A 24,350-nucleotide genomic window follows, 5' to 3' on the forward strand; every position below is an offset into this window, starting at 1 on the left:
TATTTCCACTTGTGCATGTTATCCAAGGTCCTTTTTACCCAAGATGTACCACTCTCAGCTCTACCAACCCGCTGCTGATGCCCTTTTTTACCTCTGTGTGCACTTTATACTGTTTCACCCTCTGTCTTCATTTTCTCTGAATGCCCTCTCTTTGCTTCCTCTTCGTTGTTATTACCCCTCTCCAGCCTCTACCCTCTGCACACACATTTAATAATATAGCTAGCAAGTAGGGTTCTGACTACAATGTATGATTGGCTGACAGTCAAAATCTCGCTTCACATAGTCCTCTTGTACCTTCCCTGTGTGGTATAAAAGATATAAAATGTGGAAAACTGTCCTGGAAGCAGACAGATGTACTTAAGCCAGCCATACATGGATTGAAATTAATCCAATTCAGCAGGGAGCTGTAAGGTTTTTCCTGAACAATAAGTGCCGCCGGCTTTAGCCAGCAACACTGATCATTGTATGCTGCTGGCTGGGAAGGCTCCCCACCGACAGAACAAAATAGCGCTGCGGGAAGAATTCCTCTTTAGCGCCTTAATGGGAGAATCCACACATTTTTTTCATTCAAGCAGATGTTAGAAGTGCCAGAGACTGAAATAACTGGGCATTGATGGAAGTAAGTAAAAGCTTGAATATGGAAATATGGTGGAATTTTCTGATTATACCCAGGTCCGTGTGCTGCAGAACACTGATATGCTGATCATAAAAAGAACAATACGCTTTTTTCTTGGTAAACAGGTGTAGCTCTTATAAATAATCCAGTCACGCAGGAGAAGATAGTAGAGGAACAAGCACTAACAACGCTCGTTCAGCTTCTGAAAACCCACAGCTCTCTGAAAATTAAGGTAGTCCAATAGTTAACAGTAAATGTCTTGAGCAACTATCTTTGTTAACAGCCTTGCTATTTCTTTTTTATTTCAGTATACCTGGGATGCCATTAAAGTTCAGGTGCAATACTTTTGACAATACAGTTTATATGTATATATATATATATATATATTTTATTTCTATATATATATATATATATATATATATATATATATATATATATATATATATATATATATACATATACACACAGTGGGGAAAATATGTTTTTGATCCCCTGCAGATCTTGTAAGTTTGTCCACTTACAAAGAAAGAAGATCAACTAAAAATCCAGAAAAAATACACAAAACAAATGCTATAATTTAAGATGCAGTTCAGTGAGTAAAAGTATTTGATCCCCATACAAAACATGATTTAGTACTTGGTGGAGAAACCCTTGTTGGCAAATATTTCTTGTAGTTGGTTACCAGGTTTACGCACATCTCAGGAGGGATTTTGGTCCACTCTTCTTTAAAGATGTTCTCTAAATCCTTAAAGTGTTACTAAACCCACAACAGTAAAATCAGTCTGTATATGCAGTAAAGCATGCTTGCTATACTCAATGTGGAACTTAAGGGGTTAGTCGTTTGCGTTGTGTATAAAGGCTGTGTAATCCTGTCTCTCTGATGCTCCTCTTCTTTAACTGACTACAGTTCATCTCGTGATAGAACAGAGCTTTAGGAGTCAGGCTGCACATGCTCAGTTTGGTGTGTATTGCTAGAGAGTTTTTCTTTTTTCTTGGGAAAGTGCATGTGATCAGCACAAGGCCAATCAGCACTGTCCAGACAGAGGATCAGGGGAGAATGCTTTACTAGGAACTGATACAAGTAACAAGTCTGCTATATACTACTGATGAGAAAAGGTATTTAGCAGTTTATATTTACTAAAATAATTGCATTTCCATGTTCTGTGTAATGTGGGAGACCATATATAGTAAATGCAGGTTCTGGGTTTAGTAACCTCAAAGGTTTCTTGGCTGTCTCTTGGCAACTTGAAGTTTCAGCTCCCTTCTATAATTTTTCCATATTAAGTTCTGGAAACTGACTAGGCCACTCCATGACCTTAATGTGCTTCTTCTTGAGCCACTCCTTTGCTGCCTTGGCTGTATGTTTTGGGTTATTGTCCAGGTTCTCATCCAAGATTTTACAGTATATGGCCCCGTCTATTGGCCCCTCAATGCGGCAAAGTCATCCTGTACCTTTAGCCTCAAAGCATCATGTTTTCACCTCTGTGCTTGACTGTGCGGATGGTGTTCTTAGGGTCATAGCCAGCATTTTTCTTCCTCCAAAAATGTCAAGTTAATGGCAAAGAGCTCAATTTGGGTTTAATCTGACCACAGCACTTTCTTCCAATCCTTCTTTGAATCATTTATATGTTCATTGGCATGACTGTACATGTGCCTTCTTGAGTAGGGGGACTTGCCCTGTTTGGAGGAAGGAAAATGCTGACTATGACCCTAAAAATACCATCCCTACAGTCAAGCATGGAGCTGGAAACATTAAGCTTTGGAGTGGGTCGCGATGAGCCGGAAATCACTGAGAGCAGGCCCGCTTAAATTGTGCTGTGCGAGCCTGCGCAAATTACAGAGAGCCAGAGCAGTCAAATCGCGATGGATTCAGTACTCCGCCCACGCAGTTTACGGAGGCTGGTCTGCATTTCCAGCGAGGAGGATACTTAGATCAGTGAGTACGTATGTGGGCTGTTATGTAGGAGATGTTGATGGGTTGCAGAGCCAGCACCTCGGTCCTGCTGGTGGCAGTGGTGGTGGCTAGACTGGCGGAGGGATTCTCTTAGCTATAGCGGGCAGAGACGGCAGCCTCTGTGTCATAGGAGGACCAGGTGGCCCGGCGGGGTCAGGAGTTCATGGCAGCTTCTGTGACCCCAGTAGAGTATCTGAAGGAAAAGAGCCAGGACACCAAGACCAGCATAGAGCTCCTCATCATGGAGACTCTGTGTAAGGTGTGCTGGGCCCTGGAGAGGGCAAACAGGGGCTTCACCTTCACTGTGGACTGCTGGGAGAGGAAGTAGGGGGAGTGCCATATAGCCTTATATTTATTTATATATTAATTAAGTGTATTCAATAATAAATTAAAAAGTAGTAAATTGATATTTTTAATTTAACATCCCCCTCCCTTTAAAATATGCATTATTATTTGCATTTATATAGCGCCAACAAATTCTGTAACACTTTACAAAATTCAATTACAAGCAAGTGGGTCCCGAAAAATAACTGTATTCAGAAGTGGGTCTCGGCCCAAAAAAGTTTGGGAAGCCCTGCTATAGAACATTTTATGGAGGGAGCTGAAACTTTGAGTATGGTGGTGGGAGTGTCATGGTCTGGGGCTGCATGAGTGCTGCAGGCACTGAGGAGCTACAATCTTAATGCTAATATGTATTGTGACATACTGAAGTAGAGCATGATCCCCTCTCTTCGGAGACAGGGCTGCAGGGCAGTATTCTAACATGATAATGACCGCAAACACACCTCCAAGACGACCACGGCCTTGCTAAAGAAGCTGAGGATAAAGGTGATGGACTGGCTAAGCATGTCTCTAGACCTAAACCCTATTGAGCATCTGTGGGGTATCCTCAAACGGAAGGTGGAGGAGCGCAAGGTCTCCAACACCCGCCAGCCCTGTGATGTCGTCATGGAGGAGTGGAAGAGGACTCCAGTGGCAACCTGTGAAGCTCTGGTGAACTTCATGCCCAAGAGGGTTAAAGTAGTGCTGGAAAATAATGGTGGCCACACAAAATATTGACACTTTGAGCCCAGTTTGGACATTTTCTCTTAGGGGGTGTACTCCCTTTTGTTGTCAATGGTTTAGACGTAATGGTTATTTTGAGGAGACAGCAAATTTACACTGTTATACAAGCTGTACACTCACTATTTTACATTGTAGCAAAGTGTAATTTCTTCAGTGTTGTCACATGAAAAGATAGAATAAAATATTTACAAAAATGTGAGGGGTGTACACACTTTTTGGAGATTCTGTATGTGTGTGTGTATATATATATATACCATGTCTGTACTTGACAAATAATCTAGTCATTACAGGTCATAAAATTAGAACTAATGTCATGTGATAATCTAATATTGTATGTATTTTGTCATGATCCAACAACATGAAGTCAGCATGATGATCGATAGATTATGTAGATCTGCCTTTGGCAGCAATAGCAAGCGATTATATTTTTTTCTGTGGGTTTCTGATTCAATTAAATCATATTGAATTGAGTTAACTACAGGGCAAAGAACTTCCATATTTTTTATGTTATTCATGTCAATTCCTGTCATTTGAAAGTGGCTGAACTTCCCCAGATACAGGAATTTTACGGAATAGTAAACAGTTTCTGAACTAAAAACTGAACTTTGTCTGATCAAAACGAGAATGCTGGATTTGATCAATGTGTGAAGTACCACATATACTTTGTGGGTGAGTGTATGCTCCGCTTTGGTGATTTACATGCTCATCGGAACCATCGGTCTATTCTCATGAAGCCTAGTCGGCTGAAATCGTACTATCCAAGGGTCGGTTATCTGGTTCAGGAAAGATTGCGTAATGCTTTAAAGCCACTGAATGGGTCATTCATTGGTGAGCATACAGGTTGATCAAATTATGTTTAATGCTTTCTTACCTGTACTCTTGGCTTTGGTGTCACTGTTGAATCCAAGAACCCTCTCGCCTTTTAGGAAAAACAGAAAACCCCCATAGGTGAGTGGGACTTTAAAGGCAACCAGTACACCGATATCGTGATTTTAAAACAATGAATGTTTTATTGGTTCACATTAAAAAGGTCCAGTGCTGATAAAAACATGTATATACAAAATAAAATTTATGGCTCAGATTACATGCATCCTGTAAAATTGTACATGTGAAATCATGGTGTCTTCACTCTACCCGACGCGTTTCAGTTGAAACCTTTCTTCAGGGGTATGCCATGGGAAATACATATGTTCAAAACCTCACCTATGATAATCAAGTTAGCAAAAAGGCAATGTTAGAGTAAAGAAGAGAAAGACTTTGCCTTTGCCGGAGTAGGGGGGTCAATTGAGCATCACTGCCACAGAACCACAACCACCCCAACGAAGATCCTCCTTTTGGAAGGGGGTTATTTGCATACATTATAATACATATTACTTGTATGTTTTAATGGCTAGATTTTATTTTTTTGTGTTTTCTTGGACAGGTTGAAGCTGCTTGTACCATAGCTTGTGTTGTCCTGAAAAATTCTAGCCTGCAAAGTCTCTTGCATGAAAAAGAAGGATTTAAATATATTGATGTTCTTAATCTCCTCTATGCCAGTGATAAGGTATTTCTGACTCTGCCATTTTGTACGAGTTTTTAGAGTTACAACAATAATTATTATTTTAAACTGTGTTAAATAGTTTCACGGTTTTAACATGTTGTTAGGTTCAAAGATATCCTTAATGAAACACTATTTTGTTATACTCATTGTTAGACTGAGCACAATCCATTACTAAAATGTGTATGCACAACATTTGTTCTGTTGGTGCTATCTGTTGACATCTCTGAGTATCTTTGGACAGGTTGAAGTCTAGCAGACTGCTCACCTGTACTAAACTGGAGAAACTGTTACTTATGTTGAATCGGAAGTTGGAAGCCTATACGACTGCCAAACTGAACTCTTGGCAGGAGCAGAAATACCATTTGGGCAATTTTTCCGAGGAAAGGGAAGCACTTTGCCAATACATTTCAGAAAATCTGGTGAAAGGTTTCATCTGCCCATCCACATCTCCTGATGGAGTGGGCAATTTCTTTGTTGAGAAGTAGAAGGACAATATTCTCTATCTTTGCATAGATTACCAAAAGCCCAACAGAATTACAAGTACAGGTACCCTCTCCCTCTGGTCCCTGAACTAGGCTCATTATCTAGTCCATATTATTGGGGGGGGGGGGGGCATTTAGAACTTGATTTAGACATTTTTAATATCTGTTAACACCAATTGACATTCTCGCCATTTTGATATCTTCTGGGACTTTCTTGACCTTTTTTAATTGTATACTTGCATAATATACTGATCGTCTCCCCCTCGCTGGTATGTCATCATGTCCATGTTAAGAGTACTGAATAAACAAAGAGCAAATAGACCTTATGCCAAAATGTGAATTGTAGAAACATGAAATCTCTTAGGTTTCATTATCTCTGCGGAAGGGATTGCCATTGATCACCAAAAGGTCAGTGCCATCCTAGATTGGGCTGCTGTAGCTGATAGAAAGTGAATATAAAGGTTTGTGGGTTTTGCCAATTTGTACAGGAAATTTATCAATGGCTTTTCAGCCATCATTTATCCCATCACACAACAACTCAGACAGCAACAGGCCCGGTTCCAGTGGTCATTTGAGGCTCAATAAGCATTTGACAAACTGAAACTGCTCTTTACATCCAATATCAATCCTGCTGCATCCAGACCCAGCATTGTCATATATCCTTGAATTAGATGCCTCAGAGAACATTGGTGGGGCCATCCTGTCCCAGTGGCAAAGCTCTACTATGTATGTAGATGTATCATCTGGCTTTTTTCTCCAGTAAGCTAAATTCTGCTGAGAGCAATTATGATGTTGTTTCTGCTTGATATGAGGCATGACTGTTGGAGGCAGAGATAAAGATATGTGCTAATGTTTTTTGTTTACTAGTGTCCCAGTCTTATGTGTTATTGGCCCCATTTACTCCTTGCTTACAAAACTGAGGCATGATAACTGTAGGTGGGGAACACAGGGGCTGTCTTAATGTTTTTTTTTTGCCAGTGTCCTAACCTTCTGAAGGGGCAGTAAAACATTTTATAGAAAATATAAAAATATTAGTATATTAGCAATTTTTTCCGGGACTGCGACATTGTGGCGGACAGATCAGACCCCTACCTGACATTTTTGACACTTTTTGGGGACCAGTGACATTAATACAGTAATCATTGTTAAATAATATGCACTGTTACTGTATAAATTACACTGGCAGGGAAGAGGTTAACTGTGTGGGGGATGGATTGGACAGAGGCAGAGAGAGAACGATGATTCAGCTTAGCTAAATCACACAATCTTTCCCTGCCTCTCTGACAGAAGAGCCACCTGCTTTGTTTACATAGGCAGGCAGCTCTTCTGACATTCTAGCCGAAGATCGCAGGAGGCCGGCGGAGATCGATTCAGCTCCTCCTGCAGTCTGGCTCCCGCTGTGTCTAATCACAAACCGGAAATCACATGCACATAATCACGTAGGCCTATGTGATTATGTGCAGCAGAGCCGCCCTGCCGCAGTAAATCTGCGTGGGGCAGTCGGCAAGCGGTTAAAGAGCAAGGGTATTCAGGGATCATCCAAAGATGGATAGATTATGTCTGACATAATGGGTAGGGAGTTCCAAAGGATGGGAGAGGCTCAGGAGAAGTCCTTAAGGTGAACATGGGAGAAGGTGACAAGGGAGCTAGAGAGCATTAGGTCTTGGAAGGACTGGTAAGAGAGGTTTGGTTGATATTTTGAGACCAAGTTAGTGATATAGCTGGGGTTGTGGATGGCTTTGTAAGTTGTTTTTTAATACTTAAAATGCTGAAGTACTGTATATAATACTACCTTTAATTTGTTTCAGGATATATGTTTACGGGCTGGCCATGCATTAGCTCTTTTTGCTTACAACAATACCTTACAGCAGTTCTATATTCTGCAAAATGGAGGTGTGGAAATAGCCATCTACGAACCTTTCCTTCAGTCAGAGAATGATGAAGATAAAGCATTTGCTGCATTCCAGGTACAAAAAGACAAGTCAAAAAGTTCCCCATCACCCAGTTATCTGAAAAATATTGAGGAACAACTGTTTGTATAATATTTTACTGAACTGTACATTGTTCTTTTTATACAACCTTAATTACAAAAAAGTTAGGACGTTGTGTAAAATGCAAAAAAACCGAATGCAATGATTTGCAAATCTCAAAGAAAAATGTACCATGTAACATTGTAAGAAATAAATGAGAAGTAAAAATGGGCAGAGGTTCACCAACCTGTGAAAAGCTGCTTCCAAAAAATTGTTGAAAAATTCAGAATAATGTTTCTCAACTTAAAATTGCAAAGACTTTAAATAAATCATAATCTACAGTACATAATATCATCAAAAGTTTCAGAGAATCTCTGTGCACAAGGGACAAGGCTGGAACACAATATTGGATGTTCGTGATCTTCAGGCGGTCAGACGGCACCGTGTTCAAAACAGACATGATTCTGTGATGGACATCACTGCATGGGCTCAGGAATACTTCCAAAAATTACTGTCTGTGAACACAGTTCACTGTGTCATCCAAAAATACAAGTTAAAGCTCTATCATGCAAAGAGAAAGCCATATATAAGCATGATCCATAAACACTGCCATCTTCCCTGGGCCAAAGCTCATTTAAAATGGTCTGTTGCAAAGTGGAAAACTTTTCTGTAGTCGTATGAATCGAAATTTGATATTCCTCTGGACTAAAGAGGAGAGGGACCTTCTGGCTTGTTATCAGCACTTAGTTTAAAGCCTCTATCTCTGATGGTATGGTGGTGCATAGTGCTTATGGAATAGGCAACTTGCACATCTAGAAAGGCACCATTAATTCTGAAAAAAGTATCTAGGTTTTAACGCAGCATGTGCTCCCATCCAGTTGACGTCTTTTTGCATATTTCAGCAGGACAATCTGCATCTATGAAAATAGCATGGCTTCGTAGAAGAAGAGTCCGGGTACTTAACTGGCCTGCCTGCTGTCCAAACCTTTCACCAATTGCAAGTATTTGGCACATCTTGAAACAAAATAATGACAAAGAAGACCCAGGAGCAGTTAAAATCCTAAATCAGGCTAGAATAGGACAAAGTTTCCCTACCAAAACTCCAGTAACTGGTCTCAGTCCTGGACATTTACAGAGTGTTGTTAAAAAAGAGGGGATGCTAAATGTGGCCCTGTCCCAACTTTTAAAAAAGTTCCATCAATTTTAAAAATACATTTTTTCAATGCTTTATGAGATTTGCAAAATATTGCATTAGATTTTTACATAGATTTTACACAGCATCACAACTTTTTTGGAATTGTAAATGTTGGTACTTGCCCCTTGTACCTTGCTGCCCAAGCCACAAGCCCATAAATGGTTCATGAAAATTTAAACTCTTATGTAAACATCTTCAAGATTAAATACAAGATTTTTTTTATTCGAAAAAACCAAGTGTTAAATTGTATACCCATTTCATTCAAATTTTCTGTAGATTGTTGTTTTGTCCAGAATTATTACGGACATGGATCAAGTCACCCTTTCTGCTCAAGGTGTGACCATACTGTCAGAGCTCCTACAAACAAAGAAGTCAGCCACAATTGTGCTAGCAGGTAGGAGGCATGAATGTATACTTTTAAATAATATATTATTACATTTAGTTTGTATATTGTGTTTATATTTCACTCTCTAAATCAACATGTATTGATGAGTAATGGTTCAACCAGAAGTAGTTAAACCTAAGGTTGGCCATAGACATTTTCTGACTAAGCTTCAGTGTTTGTGAACAAGTTTAAAATAGAACTAAAGACTTTTTTCTTGAGAGGGTGGAGATGGATTAGAACACCTACTACGTTTTTATTGCTGTCTGCGTCCCCGTTAGGGAGATTCACCCTCTCTATTTGTCCTGTTTACAGTTACGATTGAAAGTAAAAGAAAATCCAAAATTTTAGGTTATCCCCAGAAAAGTATTAGAGGGTAAATCCTGGGCAAAGTGACGTACCGGTACATCGCTCGCCCACAAGCCTCTAGGGGGCAAGCGCGCCCCGCTCGTTCCCTGACATCCCCGCGTGAGTGACCGGCGGCTCCGATGTCCGCCAGCCACTCGTGATCCCCCGCTGGAGAGGGAGAAAGGCAGACGGCTGATGTAAACACAGCCGTCTGTCATTCTCCCTGATGTAACTGCAGAGACTATACGATCCTGCTATGTAGGATCATATGTCTCTGTGGTTACATCACAAGCCATGCCCCCCACCCCCACAGTTAGAATCACGCCCCTAGGGATACATTTAACCCACTGATCACCAATAAAGTTAACCCCTTCCCTGCCAGTGTAATTTTTACAGTAACAGTGCATATGTATAGCACTGATTACTGTAGTAATGTCACTGGTACCCCCAAAAGTGTCAAAAATGTCAGTCAAGGGTCCGATCTGTCCGCTGCAATCTCGCAGTCCCGCAAAAAAAAAAAATTTCAAATCGCCATTACTAGTTAAAAAAAAAACAACAACAAAAATGACATAAATCTTTCCCGTAGTTAATAAACGCAATAACTTTTGCGCAAACCAATCAAAATATGCTTATTGCAATTTTTTTTTTACCATAAATATGTAGCAGAAAACAAATTGGCCTAAAATGTTAAAAAATTGATTTTTACATTTTTTTTGGGGATTTCATATAAAAAAAATGTGAAAAATATTGTTTTATTTCAAAATTGTCGCTCTTTTTTTGTTTATAACGCAAAAAGTAAAAATCGCACAGGTGATCAAATACCACCAAAAGAAAGCTCTGTTTGTGGGAAAAAAAGAATGTCAATTTCATTTGGGTAAAGCGTCGCACGATTGCAATTGTCCGTTAAAGTCGTGCAGTGCCGAATCGCAAAATAGGCTCTGGTCTTTGAGCAGCCAAATCCTCCGAGGGGCTTAAGTGGTTAAACAATACGTTATGTAATATTGGATATACAATTTAGGTATAATAAATTGACATATAAAATGTACTGACTTTTTATCTAAATGCTATGTTGCGCTAACTACACTTTATAGTTATTGGTGATTTTCAAGTGATTGGTTTTCTAAAAATATTACTCATCTAACTTTTTTATTTATTATTTCTGCAGTATTTAATTATTTTTGAAATCCTTTGAAAATCTGTTATTATGGCTAAATTTCTTTTTAACAGGGGAGTTGCTGGCTTGTTTGGCCCACACAAGGGCAGGCATACCAGAAGCCATAACTACGCTGGGAACTGTGGAGTGCCTTTGTAACCTTTTAAAGTCTGAAGAAGAAGAGGTAACTAGTAGATTTATTGAAATATGTTTTTTTTATCACATCTTTTTTGCTTTCAGGATTACACTGATATCTATTTCATTCTCAAACTCCATAATCCTGCCAAATACAGAATATCTAATATTTCTGGTAAAGAAATTGGATTCCCCACATAGTCCGCTGGAGGAAAAGACTTCCTCATTGCTTTCTTTCCCCTTCATTTATATTTACCTGCTTGCCGACCGTATAACTTACATATACTGCGACAAGGCGGCTCCGCTAGGTACGTGATCCTGCACTTCTGGATTTAGGAACCACTTCCGGCGACCCACTCCTGTTGTGATTACACACTGTGGGAGCTGATCTGTGGTTACCGCGGACTCGATGTCTGCCGGCACCTGCTGATCATTAGGCAGAGAACCAGAACGGCGACCTGCCTATGTAAACAAGGCAGATCGTTGTTCTGTCACTTAGTGTCCGATTTGGCCGCTGCAATATCACAGTCCTGCTGTAAATCGCTGATCGCCGCAATTACTAGTAAAAAAAATTAAATAAAAATTTCATAAATATATCCCATAGTAGAGGCTATAACTTTTGCGCAAACCAATCAATATATGCTTATTGGGGATTTTTTTATCAAAAATATGTAGCAGAATATATATTGGCCTAAATTGATAAAGAAATTTAATTTAGTTTACATTTTTTTACTGAGTATATTTTATAGCCGAAAGTAAAAAATGTTTTTTCTCTTACGTCCTCCGACAGTCGCCGCCCCTTCCCAAGTCTTCACCAATGGGTATTGACCTTTGCTCCGCAGGAGTAGCTAGGCAACAAGATTTGTTAATAACAAAAGCTTTTAGCATAGACACACCCCTAGGGGCTGTCCCCTTAGTCAATACCTCCCTGCACCAGCATTCCCAACTCAGTTTGATCTTGCCTAGCTTAGGAGTAGCAGGCTCTCCTGTGCTGGGGCTTCAGTCTCAGCCTTCTACCCTTTTTTGATTTTATTTCAAGTATTTTTTCTTTTCTTTACTAGCTGTTATTTTGTCAGCTTTAGTTTAGGGATCTTCGGATGAAGATGATCATGCGGAGCTGGGTCTCGGACTGGCCGCCCTGGATCCCAGGGCTGAGAGCCAGATGGATCCCCAGCCTGCCATCGAGCGTTCAGCTACGGTTCGCCCTGGCGCTATGAACGACCCATCCCTGTTCGCTGCAGGGATGCTGCCTGTGACGCCATTCTGCGGTCTTGTGCTGCGGTCCACTGCGTCCTGGCTGCGGCACTCCCTGTCATCCTGATAGCGGTTTGTCGCTTGAGAAGGCTCCCCACGCCATCCGGTACGGTAAGCACCTTCTATGTGGGGACCATCTGTGTGGGTGTCAGTCTGTGGCTGTGTGTACCCTCATGTCTGTGTGCTATGCGGGCTCCCTGTCAGATCCCTGTATGGATGCATGCCTTTGTGGGCTGCTAGGGGGGGGGCCTCCCGCTCTGCTGGGAGTTCTGTGGGGCTGAATAGACAGACATGCATGAGCGGCGACCGCTATGCGGCCCGCCATTTCTTTTTGCAGAAAATGCTATGGATGGCCCTGTCCTGTACAGCGCTGTGTTTTGGCGCCGATTGCCGCCATTTTGGCGGGCCGCGCTCGCTCGAGCACATGCCGGCGCCGTTTTCTTGTAGCCTCGATCCCTCATCCTGAGGGGCCATTTTTGCGGAGCCTTCACAGGCTATATAAGTCAGCCGGTTATTGCATCACTTCCTCTTTCTCTGGAACAGCGATCAGTGGCAGCAGCCTGTTTGTGCTCTCTCCAGGTTTTTTCCTTCTTTGCCCTGTCATTCCTTGCTCAGTGTTCTCTATCCCTGTGGGATCGGTGCATGCAGTAGTGTGCGGTGGGCTGCGCTCGCCGGGTGTTAAAGGGACAGTACCCTTTTTTGCTTTTATTATTGTGGGCATGGATTCTCAGGATAGCAAGTTTCCCCCCGCCCTGGTGGGGGACCAGGGGGCTGCTGCACCCCCCGAGGGGGCTGATCTGGCCACTGTAGTGGCATCCTTAGTGTCTCAGGTGCAGATGCTGATGGCTGAACGATCCGCAAAAAGGGCCAGGTTATCCATTTCCTCTGATTCAGAGGGCGATGTGGCTGCTGGGGCTGGCGTACCCTTCTCAGGGTCTCGCTCATCTCTGGACCTCATGGGGTCTGAGGGGGAGGCGGAGGTGGAAGGGGTTGATACTTCTCCCCCTGGCTCGCCTGAAGAGCTTGCACTCATGGATGAGCTGATCGCCTCCATTAAGGATACTTTGCACTTGGAGGATGAGCCAGCTCCAGTGTTAATTTCGTCGACTAAAACCGACTAAAACGTTTTCGTCGACTAACACAATTCAGATGACTAAAATACGACTAAAACTAAAATGGCATTTTAGTCTTAAGACTAAAATACGACTAAAACTAAAATGGCATTTTAGTCAAAAGACTATAACTAAAACTAAATCGAAATTTGCTGCCAAAAATTAACACTGGTGCATGCTCAAAGAATAAATAATAACATATTAGATTTTTCACTCCAGGACCAGCAGTAGTATATAATGAGTTTGGAAATTGTAGAGAAATGCTTAAATAATGCATTACAAATTACTATTGAACTACACCCATTTGATTATAGATGACTAAAATGAGTTTTAGTCGACTAAAATGTAGGGCGTTTTAGTCGACTAAAATATACTGGAGTTTTAGTCGACTAAATGCGACTAAAACTAAAACACTTGCAGAAGACTAAAATAGGACTAAAACTAAAATGCCATTTTAGTCCTAAGACTAAGACTAAAACTAAATTGAAATTTGCTGCCAAAATTAACACTGGCCAGCTCCTCCTACTAGGGTGTCCTCCTTTGGGACGCAAAGGACCCGCAAATCTGCGCAGGTTTTTCCCTGCCCTGCTGAATTTCACCATACGGTTAATGAGCAGTGGCGCAATTTAAAGAAGCCCTTTACAGTGCCGAATAAGTTTAAACTGCTTTATCCATTTGCGCCATCCACCGACGAGCGTTGGTGTGTGGCGCCTCAGGTGGATCACGCGGTAGCCGTTTTAAACAAGGCTACTGCGATTCCTTCTGAGGATACCCCGGTTTACCGGGACCCTACGGACAGGAGATTGGAGTCTCTTGCCCGTCATGCCTACATGATTGCTGGTTCTATGCTAAAACCTATTTTTGTTTCGGTTATGGCGGCCCAGGCGGTTGCCGATTGGACGAAGGTGCTCAGGCGCACCCTGGTGGCTGCTTCGGCTCCGCCTACCACATTGGCCATGGTGGATCAAATCCATCAAGGCGTCATGTACTTGTGTGATGCGGACTTGAATTTGGCTCCTTTGGCTGCACGACCTGTCTGGCGTGGCGGTGCTCAACCGTCGCCTGATATGGCTGAAGAATTGGTCTGTGGACCAATCTTCTCACAAGACGTTGGCGGATTTTCCCTACGTGGGATCTCGCCTCTTTGGCGAGGCTTTGGATACTCTGATTAAGGGTGTTACTGGGGGTAAGAGTACTCTCTTACCCCAGAATCCCAAGCACAAGTCTTTCCGTGGCAAACGGAATCCCTCGTTTAGGCCCTCCCAGGGGTCCTTTCGTGCCTTTCGGTCACAATCCAAGGGCAAGCCCTTCAAGGGCCAGGGCTCCCAGAAGAAGCCGCGGGCGGGTAAGCAAAAATCCGGTCAGTCCGGTTCCACTACCCACGCTAGTTCCGCCTGAAGGGACGCCCTCACCCGTTTCTGGGGTGGGGGGACGTCTGCGCGGTTTCCTCCAACCTTGGCTGCTCCGCATTCAGGACAGATGGGTTCAGGAAATCGTTCGATCTGGTTACAAGATCGAATTTCTCTCTCGGCCGGCGGGCAGATTTTTTCCCTCAAATCTTCAGCTGTCTCCGGAGCGTTTGCAGGATCTGCACCTGGCGGTGCGGGACCTGCGGACCCAAGGAGTGGTGATCCCGGTGCCTCATCGGGACGGATTTGGGGGTTTTACTCCAATCTGTTCACTGTGCCCAGAAAGGAGGGCAAGGTGCGTCCGATTCTGGATTTGAAAGCTCTGAACCGCTTTGTGCGGGTGCGCAAGTTCCGCATGGAATCCCTGCGCTCTGTGGTGGCTGCCCTGAGTCCGGGGGAGTTCATGGCCTCCATCGATCTGAAGGATGCATACCTACACATCCCCATCTTCGAGGGTCATCAACGGTACCTTCGATTCGCCATTGCGGAGGAACACTACCAATTTGTGGCGTTACCTTTCGGTCTCGCTTCGGCTCCGCGGGTTTTTACCAAGGCGCTGGCGCCGGTCCTGGCCCTGTTGTGGGCACAGGGTATTGCAGTCTTGGGGTATCTGGACGATCTCCTCATACGGTCACCCGCCAGCCAGAGCCTGATGGCCGACCTGTCCACCACGGTGCAGACGCTGCAAGAGTTCGGTTGGACCATAAACTTTCTGAAGTCGACTCTGTGTCCTTCGGTTCGCCTTCCCTATTTAGGGATGGTTCTGGACTCCGTACAGGCGAAGGTTTTCCTTCCAGAGGACAAACTCCGGACGCTTCAGGACGAGGTCGGGCCCCTCAGGGCCAGCAACAGCTCGTCCCTCCGGACATGCATGAGATGTCTGGGGTTGATGGTCTCAGCCTTCGAGGCTATCCCCTTTGCCCAGTTTCACACGCGGGGTCTCCAGGCGGAGATTCTGGCGAAGTGGGACGGGCGTCCGCAGTCCTTGGATCTGCGGATCTCGTTGACCCACCGCACCAGACAGAGTCTTCTGTGGTGGCTCCAGTCTCCGACGGTGTCGGGGGGCAAGTCTTTTCGTCCTTTGCTGTGGACGGTGGTCACCACGGATGCCAGCCTGACGGGCTGGGGTGGTGTCCTGGGCAATCTGTCCGCCCAGGGGACATGGTCGGAGGAGGAGTCCTCCCTTCCGATCAACATTCTGGAATTGCGAGCGATAAAGCTTTGCCTTCTGCAATGGTCGGAACGGCTTCAGGGCCGTCCGGTTCGGGTTCAGACGGACAATGCCACCGCGGTGGCCTACATCAACCACCAAGGGGGCACCAGGAGTGCCCGAGCGGCTCGGGAAGTAGCCGACATTCTGTCTTGGGCCGAGACGCACGTCCCGGCGATAACGGCAGTTCACATTCCGGGGGTGGAGAACTGGCAGGCGGATTATCTGAGTCGCCAGACCCTGGACCAGGGAGAATGGTCCCTTCACCCGGATGTCTTCCAGATGTTGTGCGCGAAGTGGGGTTCCCCAGATGTGGACCTGTTCGCATCTCGTCTAAACAACAAGGTGGAAAAGTTCGTGGCAAGGACGTGCGATCCTCAGGCAGACGCCTCAGACGCGTTAGTGGCGCCCTGGCATCAATATCGTCTGATGTATGCCTTTCCACCGATTCAGCTGCTGTCCAGGCTCCTTCGCAGGTTAGCCTCGGAACCGCACACGGTGATTCTGGTGGCACCGGACTGGCCTCGCTGGTCTTGGTACGCAGACCTCGTAAATCTGGCAGTCGACGCTCCGTGGCGCCTGCCGCTTCGAGAAGACCTTCTGTCTCAAGGGCCGATATTCCATCTTGCTTTACAGTCGCTGGCTTTAACGGCCTGGCTGTTGAAAGCCAGGTCCTGAAGGACAGAGGTCTCTCCCCTGAGGTCATTCCCACTTTGATTAAGGCTAGGAAAGCCTCTTCGGGAAAGATTTACTACCGTACCTGGAAAGCATACTTTGCCTGGTGTGAGTCCAGGGGGTTTTCCCCTCGCTCGTACTCGGTGTCCAGAGTGTTGGCTTTCCTCCAAACTGGAGTGGACCAGTGTTTGGCGTTGGCCACGATTAAGGGCCAGATTTCTGCGCTGGCTGTTCTTTTTCAGCGCCCTGTGGCGTCAAATTCATTGGTCCGCACCTTTGTTCAGGGGGTGCGACATTTGGCCCCTCCTAGGAGGGAGCCTTTGCCTCCATGGGACTTGAACCTAGTTCTGTCCGTGTTGCAACATGCTCCCTTTGAAAAGATCAGGGAGATCTCGTTGCCTCTGTTGTCCAAAAAGGTGGCCTTTTTGGTGGCGATCACTTCGGCTCGCAGGGTGTCGGAGCTGGCGGCTTTGTCCTGCAGCTCTCCCTACTTGGTGATCCACAAGGATAAGGTGGTCCTGCGACCTATCCCGTCCTTTCTGCCGAAAGTGATCTCGGATTTTCACCTTAATGAGGAAATTGTCTTGCCTTCGCTCTGCGTGAAGCCAAAGCATCCTAAGGAGGTTGCCTTACATTCATTGGATGTTGTCCAGGCGATCAGGGTTTACCTGTCGTCCACTAAGCCTTTTCGCAAGGCGGATTCTCTCTTTGTCCTTCCTGCGACGAAGGGCATGGCGGCGTCGGCTGCGACTATCGCCAAATTGATTAGACAAACCATTGTGCAGGCCTATGCCTTGAAGGGGAAGGTCCCTCCCTTCTCTGTGAAAGCGCACTCTACCAGGTCTTTGAGTACGTCTTGGGCTTTCCGGCATCAGGCTTCTGTGGCCCAGGTGTGTAAGGCGGCGACTTGGTCGTCCGTTCACACCTTCTCAAAGTTCTATAAGGTGGATGTTCAGGCATCGGCTGATGCCTCCTTTGGCCGTAAAGTTCTCAGTGCGGCAGTGCCTTAGGGACCCCTGTTTTTTGGGTCTTTGGCTGTTGGGGTGTTTTACCCCTGGGTTACTTGTTTTTTCCTGGGTTTTTGCTCCTGTTGAGCACGTTTTCCTGTTGCCCAGTTGGTTCTCTTACTGTGTGTAAGGTTCCTTTCTCTGATGTGGGTACTGCGTTGCTTTTCTGCGGCTGCGTCTCCCACCCCTCAGGTCTACACTGCTTTGGGACGTCCCATTGGTGAAGACTTGGGAAGGGGCGGCGACTGTCGGAGGACGTAAGAGAAAACGGAATTTTTGTAAAATCTTACCATAAAATTCCTTTCTCTGAGTCCTCCGACAGTTGCCGCCCCCCGCCCCTCTTTTGGGGTTTTTGTGTACTCTTACTGCTATGCTACCAAACTGAGTTGGGAATGCTGGTGCAGGGAGGTATTGACTAAGGGGACAGCCCCTAGGGGTGTGTCTATGCTAAAAGCTTTTGTTATTAACAAATCTGTTGCCTAGCTACTCCTGCGGAGCAAAGGTCAATACCCATTGGTGAAGACTTGGGAAGGGGCGGCGACTGTCGGAGGACTCAGAGAAAGGAATTTTACGGTAAGATTTTACAAAAATTCCGTTTTTTTTTTTTATTATCAGTCTTTTTTTTGTTTATAGCGCAAAAAATAAAAAACACAGAGGGGATCAAATACCACCAAAAAAAAGATAAGCTCTATTTGTGGGAAAAAAGGAAGTCAATTTGATTTAGGTACAGCGTTGCATAACCGCGCAATGGTCAGTTAAAATAACGCAGTACTGTATCTCCAAAAGTATGGCCTGGTCATGAAGAGTGGTAAATCTTCCAGGTGTTAAGTGAGTACTGAAAATAAAAAGTCATGCAGGGGGTAAAACTCTGGTTCTAAATGAAAATTAGTTTGGAGTAAAGCTCATCTGTAAAATATGTAGAATAAGTTTATAGACCATCATACAGCAGATCAACTTTTCCCGAAACGTAACTAGTCTGAATTAAAAAATAAATTTAAAACTGGAATCATTACCCACAACAGTCTAAAGCTCTGGATATACACTATACAATTGTCTTTAGATTTTTTCCTTTACATTTACCAAAATCATATAATATGAGGTCAGACCTAAACACTTTTAATTTGTATGCAGTCAGGCAGGCCCTTGCACTACATAGTCAAAGGTAAATCTAAAGGAAATCTAACAACAAAAGTTGTATAGTGTGTTTCTAGCTTTACTGATTGTCCTTTGTCTGGTGCCGGTTTTAGAACAACATCTGATTGGTTACTTTAGGCAATTCTTCCATTTTAGTTTCCTAAATCTTCTGTAAGGCCCACTGACTTGCTCACCTGCCTTTTGTGTACCCCTATGCTTAAGATTTTGATTTAAATAAATCTAAACAAAAATTCTATTAACTCATAATAACTATCATGTGCAAAGGTTCGTGTAGCCTGTGCCGATGCGTTGGGTTATTTATCATTCAACCGCACTGCCTATCGTCATCTTTTAATGGAGTGCAGGAATCAACCAGAACTGTATAATCTGCTCATCAACAACCTCAGCAAAGATGGAAAAATCTCCAAAGACTTTATAGAAGAATTTGATACTCAGAGGAAAATAGGACTTCCCTCCCTCAGGTAAGTAGCATTCATTTCATTTGGTAAAGGTTGTTTGAACACAAAACATAGGTGTGTATTTTTATACTGTGGACAGGCATCTTGCACAGCAGACATCTTCAAAACAAACAACCAAAAAAAATAGTATTTTCTAGTCTAGAAGAAGCACATGGATGAAAGTCAAGTTTCACTTGAAATGTCTGCTGGGTAGGGTTGGCTCTTGCTATAATGTACAAGTATGCACAGTACGCTTGCAAATGATTGCACACTTACCCCGTAGTGTGCTCTTTACCAGCAATGGCAGGTCCATCTTCCCATCTACTTCTTCTGGGACCTGCAATACACCTGTTTGGCCATTGAGTGGGTCACTGATGAAGTAACTCCATAACGTTAAATTTCTCTTCGGCCAGAAATCCTTAAAGCGGAGTTCCGGCCACAAAATTTTTTTTTTCAATAAAAATACCCCCGGGACAGTCAGGGCCAGTACATTCCCCAATGGATAGCCTCTGTACTGTCCCGAGTCGCACTTACCTTTTAGAAGAAATACTTACCTTGAAAATTTCTTTTCCGGCGCTGCCATCTCGGATGTGGGCAGCTGAAGCCAGTGCGTCCTCTTCTGCGTCCTCTTCTGTGTCCTCTTCTCCCAGAATGTGCCTGCACCGGCCCCCGCTCGTCACTTCCGGTGCGGGTGCGTCATGCCTCCACAGATTCTGGGCATGCCCAGAAGCTGTTTAGCAGGGAATGAGGCGCTGCACCGGAAGTGACGAGCGGGGGCCGGCATTGATTCCTGGTAGCGATGACGTTCAGCTCCCAGGAATCAATGCAAAGAGGAAGTGACGGCCGCAGAGGGAGGAAGTGGAAGAAAGGTGAGTATATTTTTCTTCAATAACAAGGTAAATAAACAAAAAAAAAAAACGTAACTATCCATTTCTTTTGCAGGTGACCAAAAGCAAGCGGATGGCACAAAAATGTCAATTTTGTGGCCGGAACTCCGCTTTAACTCCTAGAAACTTTTATTACAGGTTTAATGTGCCACAAAACTTGTGTATAGAATAGGAAAGTGCACTGTGTCTTGAATTATAGATTAGAAAGCTGCCAACTTACCTTTTGGAGGAGTAGAATGTGCTAAACTGCTAAAAATCTGTGCCTCTTGTCCCTCCTGAGGGCTATTTAATCCCAAGACTGTCCAAATGGGAGAGGGCGCTAAATATAACATTCACACCAGTGCAACTCCTTTTTGCCTTTAAATCCTCAATTTGCACCCGCACTCAGGAGATGAACTACAAATTACTGCAACATTGATACTACAGCTCTCCGTAGATTCTTCCCTGATGCTTCAGCCCGCTGCTGAAGGTGTCGTGGGGAACCCGGGCACCATGCTCCATAATTTTTGTAGCTGCCCCAGGGTCCTACAGTTTTGGGCGGAGGTGAGACGAGTCACCCAAAAATGTACGGACTTCCCAGTCACAGATGACCCTGCTTTCTTTCTGCTACATTGTTCACAAATGTCTGTCACAACATACAAAAAATCAATTTTGCGCCACCTCCTCAACGCTGCCAAGGCTTGTATTAGTCTATGTTGGAAGAGTACTAATCCCCCCTCTATGTGGCTTAACACGGTTAGATCAGTGGAGACCCTGGAGGATCTGGTCTTGACGGCTCAGGGTAGGAGAGAACACTATGATAAGACCTGGTCGTTCTGGAATATCTTTGCTCTTTCCGATGAAGGAAAGACTCTCATGGGGAGGTGACCCTGGGGCGCAGAGACACCCCTTCTGCCTGTTACCTCTGTTAGATTGATGTTTCCCCTGTGCCCAGGAAGTAAAAATGATGTCCTACCACGTACTTAGTTCATGGAGATACCACTGAATCTGTCCCCCCCCCCTCCTTTTTTTTTTTTCCCTCTTCCTCCCCCTTCTTCTTCCATCTACCTCCCCCCCCCTTTCTGACCCTCTTGGCCTTCTGTCACTTTTCTTTCCCATCCTCTCCCCTCTCATACTTGTGCAGCCTTGACGTTCTTCTCTATACCTGACATTGGTCCTGTTTGGATTTGCTATATTGTTGTATATACTGGTTCCTGTGATGCCTATTTCTATTCAGCACTGTATATACACTGTTCTTATTTGATTGATCTGATTGTTCATGACTGATGTATTCCTATACGCGTAATCTTGCCTAGATTCCATTGCTCTGTTATATTTTTCTTTGCTGCACCTATAACTAAATAAAGAGTTTGAAAAAAATAAAAAATCAGTGCCTCTGCTGTAAACTTCGAGGATTTACTCCACAGTGCCTGCTACACAAGTCATTGAAGGCTTTTTTTAGAGTTCATGTATTTCTTGTTAAAATACTTAAATGTTTGAATGTCTATAGCCTGGGCACAGTTGCACTTTTTTAGTTTTCTGTTAAAAAAAATGAATCTTTTTGTATACAGTATTGATGGGAGACAGATTTTTAACGCAAAATAGTTATCTTTCTAAAGCTCACAAAATTTTTCCTATTCGTGTATGAGGGTTCTGAAAATGTTGGGTGTGTTTTAAAATTAACTATAATTCCAGCGTTGTCCCCCTACCTTCCACTCTCCTTTCTCTATTGGGCTTCTACTATTTTCTTTCTAAATCCATCCCCTGTTGAGTTTTTGATTAAGGCACTGTAAGGTCAGGGTTTACTTTGCAAAGGCATATAGCATGTTGTCTTCATTAGGGAATTATTGTACTAAATAGTGCAATTACTTAAAGGAGAAGTACAGCCAAAGCTCATTTGGCTGTACTTCTCCTGTGGATCACAGGAGTGCAGTTCGTTTTGCACTCCTGTGACACGTTTTCAGCAGACAGCGGGCTGAAGCCCGCTGTTGGCTGATGTCACACAGAGCCAGTCCAGGCTCAGGAAGGATAGTGACCATATGGTTGTGATCCACCCACATGCCTGGACCGGAACTGGAGTTGCCCTATCAGAGAGCTGCTGAGAGCCTGAGCCGGCCTCTTCCACCCCTTCCACAGCCCAGCGCTCCACTGACAGTCACCAGCTCTCCGCTCACAGAGCTGTAAGAACCGAGTGATCAGGGGTGTTTGATCACTCCGTTCTCAGTGTTAGAGTCGGCAGGGAACAGATGCAGCATTGGCTGCATCCAGCTATGTAAATATAAATAAAAATAAAAAAACAAAAAACATTCCCATACTTCTCTTTCAATATATTTGGATATAAAATGCATGGGATAAGTACAGAAAGCATCATTACTGACCTGACTAAAACAGTACTGATCTGTAGACATAGAGTACACTGTAAGGCCCTTGCCTTTATTCTCCAGGTCCAGCTAAGCTTTTTAGGAGATTTGAGTCTTTATATGCTTCCATGAATATTTGTTTAAGAAAAAATCATCCTAAAAGTAATGGTAGCTACCAATAACAATACAAGTTGATAGGTGTGTTTTTTGATTAATCAAGCAGCAACTATATATACAAATAACTTGTTCTTTCAGCTTTTGGGTGCTAATTGTGTCTGTTTTTTTTTTTTTCCGTATAGTTTAGTTAAATATGGTGGCCCTCCTGTACACCCATCATCACTGAAAGGTAGGATCATCTTAGACTGCTGCATTATTACATTTAGATTTTTGCATTGAATGATCAAATTGACAATTGGCTAGGTTCCAATGAAAGGTGTAGCTTTTAGATGACTCGGTAATAATATGTTTTTACTCCCAACATATTTTTTTTTCATTTATTTATGTATCCAGAACATTTAAATGTAATGGAAGTGAAATTCAGAAAATGACATTCACAAAGCACATTAAGCATATGGACTGGTATGTTCATGGCAAGATGGCGGACAGGTGTACAATTTGAATAGAAACCCAGGTTCCCATCAGCTGCCTGTTCTTCCCAAAACAGCATCTTGTTGAAGTTGCAACAGACTTTTCTGGGCCTCAGAGACGGACAGTTGTTCATCCTTTGATTCCTGTGAACAGGCACAGGAGGTTTTGGAACCCTCCCCCCAAAGTTTAGCTCTTTACCAATTTACTGGAACAGTAAGTTGCTTATCACTCACCACCTGGGACAGGTAGGTAGCACATATAAAATGCCTGCTTCTGGGATTTAGGCACCTTCCTCTATGTACTGCTGGTGTGCAAGAACCCAGGGTACATTCTGTCTCTGCTTCTTGAAACCCCAGCTGGATGCCCATTAGCCTTAAAGCTATCTATATACCTATCACTTTACTGATGTGCTGCACAGATAGTCCTGGGTAGATGTGCTTTTTGGCTGTTCTAGAAGATTTTAAGGTGTAGTACTGCCGCTCTCACCCTATACATAAGCAGTGTAAGGTAAGAAACACAATGCCTGCCTTCCTGGTAGCATAAATTCTACCGTGGAGTGCCCTACTTTGGGCACATGTAAAATATATGCAATGGCTTTTCAGGCCCCAGGTGGTATGGGCATTTGCTGCCATGTGCCCTCTGAAGAACCTACCTGTGATCAATTAAATAAGCTGGGACTCCTGGAATGTCTCCAGTCTACCAAAGTCTTCCACACTCTATTGTCATCTAAATGATGGGTTTTCACCAACTTTAGGCACCACAAATTAGAATTTGTTCTAAGGTTTATACATGGATCACTGCACATGCTGTTATGCTTGGAAAATTTATATCATGTATTACTGTTTTTTAGGAATCCGAGATGATCCTGACTTTAAAGTTACACACCTGAGTAGACGTTTCCAGTCTAAGTCTGCAATGGTTCGCATGCCACAGAAACCTAGGACAGCGGACCCTACCAGTGCGAGAATCTCTGCTTTGGCCGTTACAAGACCTAAGACTGCTCATCTCGGAAATGTGAAACCTTTTCAACAGAAGGCATCTAAATAAATTCATTTAAATCCATTTATTTGTCTTGAATAAGTCCACCAATGCTTAATTTTTATTTTATGAAAAGGTATTCTGTGTTGTAATGTGGATTTTAAAATATGTTTTAAAGAGATGACTTCCCAGCACTTCCCGTCCTAGTGCCAATAGGAAATAAAATAAAAAAAATCTCCTTAACTACTTGCTGACCAAGTTAAATTTTTTATTTTTTTATGCACACGTTAAAATCAGTATTTGTTGCCAGAAAATTACTTACAACCCCCAAACATTATACATTTTCTGAAAGCAGAGGCCCTGGAGAATAAAATAGTGGCTGTTTGCAATTTTTTATGTCACACAATAATTGTGCAGCTGTTTTATGAATCAGAAAGTTTCAGAACAAGATACACT

The 24,350-nt window shown here is 43.6% G+C and overlaps 1 protein-coding gene across 2 annotated transcripts in view; it reads left to right on the top strand.

Annotated features, from left to right (window-relative positions):
• ANKAR (ankyrin and armadillo repeat containing) overlaps positions 1-23,979 on the top strand; it is a 90,158-nt gene extending 66,179 nt beyond the window's left edge. For both annotated transcript variants that reach the window (XM_082260040.1, XM_082260041.1), the window contains 8 exons: positions 742-848; positions 5,059-5,181; positions 7,469-7,627; positions 9,102-9,219; positions 10,783-10,892; positions 18,930-19,126; positions 22,628-22,674; positions 23,767-23,979. In XM_082260040.1, the coding sequence (XP_082116166.1) occupies positions 742-848; positions 5,059-5,181; positions 7,469-7,627; positions 9,102-9,219; positions 10,783-10,892; positions 18,930-19,126; positions 22,628-22,674; positions 23,767-23,963 (1,058 nt within the window). In that variant the 3' untranslated portion in view covers positions 23,964-23,979. The remainder of the gene's footprint in view (positions 1-741; positions 849-5,058; positions 5,182-7,468; positions 7,628-9,101; positions 9,220-10,782; positions 10,893-18,929; positions 19,127-22,627; positions 22,675-23,766) is intronic.
• Positions 23,980-24,350: the final 371 nt, after the last annotated feature.

The sequence above is a fragment of the Pelophylax lessonae genome (genome assembly GCF_965119305.1).
Source record: "Pelophylax lessonae genome assembly, chromosome: 6".
Lineage (NCBI taxonomy): Eukaryota > Metazoa > Chordata > Amphibia > Anura > Ranidae > Pelophylax > Pelophylax lessonae.